Source organism: Eimeria mitis, genomic scaffold (assembly GCF_000499745.2).
Source record: "Eimeria mitis Houghton genomic scaffold, Emh_scaff778, whole genome shotgun sequence".
NCBI classification, from domain to species: Eukaryota; Apicomplexa; class Conoidasida; order Eucoccidiorida; family Eimeriidae; genus Eimeria; species Eimeria mitis.
The window spans coordinates 12,257-15,632 of record NW_013575714.1 but is presented as its reverse complement, the minus strand read 5'-3'; the positions used below and the strand labels follow the sequence as shown (position 1 = coordinate 15,632).

The window sequence follows — 3,376 nt, the reverse complement described above, 5'->3', positions numbered from 1 at the left end:
TGTCTCTGGTGTTGTTGCTGTCTCCTTTGTGTCTGTCTGTCTGTCCTTCGGGCGCAGCAGCAGCAGCAGCAGCAGCGTTGCTGCTGCAGCAGCAAAAGTGGCATTGTTTTGAATCGAAGATAAATTTATATTTGCAGCAGCAGGAAGGAGACAATAAACATTAAACAGGCTTGAGGAGCTGTCTCCCCTGTCTGCTGCGGTGTACAGACACCGCACTGTGTCTGTGTTTCTCTCCCCTCTATTGTCTCGTTTCTCCTCTCTCACGAGGCAAACATAAACACAGGGTAGCAGCAGCAGCAGCAGCAGCGTTTCTAACCAACTGCTGCTGCCAGCTGCAACAAAAACCCCTGCTGCAGTGCGGGTGCTGCTGCAGCCCCTGCTGCAGTGCAGCAGCAGCAGCAGCAGCAGCAGCAGCTAAAACTCCGTGGCAGCCACGAGAGAAGCCAGGAAGGCCCGAGCTGAAGCCTCCCCCAAAGAGCTCCTGCAGAGGAGACAGAAGAAAGAGAAAAAAACAAATAAAAAATAAGAGAGAGACAGAGACAAAAAAGAAAAAAGAGAGACAGATAAAGAGACAGAAGCGGCGAGGGAGACAGAGAAAGAGAGACACAGACAAACAAAGAAAAAAAAACAGGGCAGAAAGAGAATAAGAAAAAAGGAAAATAAACAAAGACAGAAGAAAAGAGACAGTGTGGAGACAAAGACACAGAGACAAACACAAAGACAAGGAAAAAGAGACGCAGACAGAGAAAAAAAAAAAAAAAATATAAACGTAACAAATGCAGGAATGAAGACACACACACAGCAACGCAATCAGCTGCTGCTCGCTGCTGCAGCAAGAGCAGCAAAAGGAGACAGCAGCAAGCACCACGAAAAAGACAGCTGCAGCAGGAGAGAGAAAAGAGAGAAAAAGAAAAAAACAGAGACAAAAGGGAGAAGAGAAAAGGAGACAAACAAAAAAAAAATAAACAAACTCACATGGCTTGTGTTGTTATCGTTGCTGCCCATGCAGGGCAGTGTCTTGCTTGCTGCAAGAGGCTGCGAATCAAAGGCCGCAGCNTGTTATCGTTGCTGCCCATGCAGGGCAGTGTCTTGCTTGCTGCAAGAGGCTGCGAATCAAAGGCCGCAGCTGCTGCAGCAGCAGCAGCAGCAGCAGCAAATTGTATGGGTTCCCCAGGAAGTTATAAACCACAGAGCAGCAGCAGCAGCAAAACCCTCCAAACCCTCAACTCACGTTTGACTTATATTCGCCGTCCCCTCAGCACGAGGAAGATGCAGCATCAGCAACGAAAGGAAGCAAGCTCCCGTCTGCAGCAGCAACAGCAGCAGCAGCAGCAGCAGCAGCAAAATACACAGCAGTCCAACGCGCCCACCCCCAGCCCAGAAGAGCCCACAAAATAATGCAGCGCAGCGGCAGCAGCAGCAGCAGCAGCAGCATAAGCAGCAGCAGCAGCAGTGGCAACAGAAGCAACAACAACGCAGACAGCAGCAGGAGCAACACAGCCACTACCAACAGCAGCAGCAGCCCCACCAGCAACAGCAGCAGCACCACTCCAACCACACCCAACAGCGCCAGCACTACCACCACCAACTCCAGCAGCAGCAGCAGTATTAGCAGCAGCAGCAGCAGCAGCAGAATAAGCAGCAGCAGCAGCAGCATTAGCAGCAGCAGCAGCATTAGCAGCATTAGCATTAGCAGCAGCAGCAGCAGCAGCAGCAGCAGGCGGTGGAGTGTGTGTGTCTGTACCATATGTTTAGCTATGCGAGTCAAGTCAGCGGGGCCCCCCCTGCAGCCCAATATATCTAAGAAGCTGCAGAGCACAGCCGTTCGTGAGGGCCCCGAAGCTCTGAATACGCGCAGCGTACCCAGCAGCAAGTAAGCAGCAAGGGGCCCCCTTTCCAGCCCCGAAGATGCATGCAGCAGCGCATGCAGCAAACTGTCTTTTGATAGTGCTGCTGTTGCTGCTGCTGATATCCCTGTAGAGTTCAATACCTCCTCGAACAAACGCACACTAGGCTCGCTTGCTGCTGCTGCTCCTGCTGCTGCTGCTGTTGCTGCTGCTGCTGCTGCTGCTCCTGCTGCTGCTGCTGCTGCTGCAATGATGCTATCTGCTTCACCCAAGACACACTCCAATGTCTCTGAACACAGCAGCAACGTCTGCAGCAGCAACGAGGCGCAGGGGTCGCTCAGCAGCGGCAGCAGCCCCAGCAGCAGCCTCATGCCTTTGCTGCTGCAGCAGACATTCTGCAGCATCCATCTGCTGCTGCAGCGCCCATCAGCAACCAAGCGGTTCATGTCTGAAGGTAACACTCCCATGAAGCCCTCTTCCTCTTGCTGCTGCTCCTGCTGCTGCTGCAGCTGCAGCAGCTGCTGCTGCTGCTGCTGCTGCTGCCGCAGGTAGTGCTGACGCAGCCTGAACACATATTCTGATGGGGACGAGCAGCAAGCGGGGGCCCAGAAGTCCAGAAGGTAAGGCATAGGAGGCGCAAGGGTAGAGGAGCAGTGCCGCAGCAGCAGCAACTCAGCAGCCTGCTGCAGCGTGTGCTGCAGCTGCTGCTGCAAACGGCCCCGTGCTGCAACGTGGCTCGCTGGGCACTCCTGCAGCACCAACAAAGTACGAGCAGCAGCACAGCAGCAGCACAGCAGCAGCACAGCAGCAGCACAGCAGCAGCACAGCAGCAGCATAGCAGCAGCACAGCAGCACGTACAGCTGAAGAACTCATCCCTTGGAGCAATACAAACCCTAAACCCAACTCTAAACCCTAAACCCTAAACCCTAAACCCTAAACCCTAAAAAAAACCTTGAATCATCAGCTCCTCTACCCCCCCCCTCCCCCCTATTCTACCTGCACTCCGCCCTCCAAACCCTACAGTCTACACTCTAAACCCCTCTGAAGCCCTTTCTCTAAACCCTAAACCCTAAACCCTAAACCCTAAACCCTCACTTCTAGTTCTGCCAGCAGCGCGGTTGCTGTGAGCCGTATGTCGTGGCAGTCTTCAATAACAGAGTTGACGGCCAAAGAAGACTGCAGCGAGCTGATGCCAGGAGACCCTAGAGACAGCTGCAGCAAACAGCAGCAGCAGCAGCAGCAGCAGCAGCAGCAGCAGCAGCAGCAGCAGCAGCAGTGCATCACGAACCATGCATATGAAACCCAGCAGCAGCAAGCAGCAGCGGCAACAGCAACATTCACAGCTACTGCACGGTGCAGCAAGTGGGGCCGAGACTGTCTGCTGCAGCTGCAACGCCTGCAGCAGCAGCATCAGCAGCAGCAATGGCAGGAAGAACAGCAGCAGCAGCAACAGAAAGAGGAGCAGCAGCACGGACCTGTCTGACGAGTTGTTGACTGGGGCGTTGTTTGATGGAGCCGTTTGGGCTGT

General features: G+C 54.0%; 1 protein-coding gene across 1 annotated transcript in view; it reads right to left on the bottom strand.

The window, feature by feature from the left end:
• Positions 1–1,769: 1,769 nt before the first annotated feature.
• The window catches only part of EMH_0022070 (uncharacterized protein), a gene marked incomplete at both ends in the record, with an annotated part of 7,044 nt that continues 5,437 nt past the window's right edge, over positions 1,770–3,376 (bottom strand). The window contains 3 exons of the mRNA XM_013501877.1: positions 1,770–1,844; positions 1,991–2,596; positions 2,944–3,060. Of these exons, the coding sequence (XP_013357331.1) occupies positions 1,770–1,844; positions 1,991–2,596; positions 2,944–3,060 (798 nt within the window). The remainder of the gene's footprint in view (positions 1,845–1,990; positions 2,597–2,943; positions 3,061–3,376) is intronic.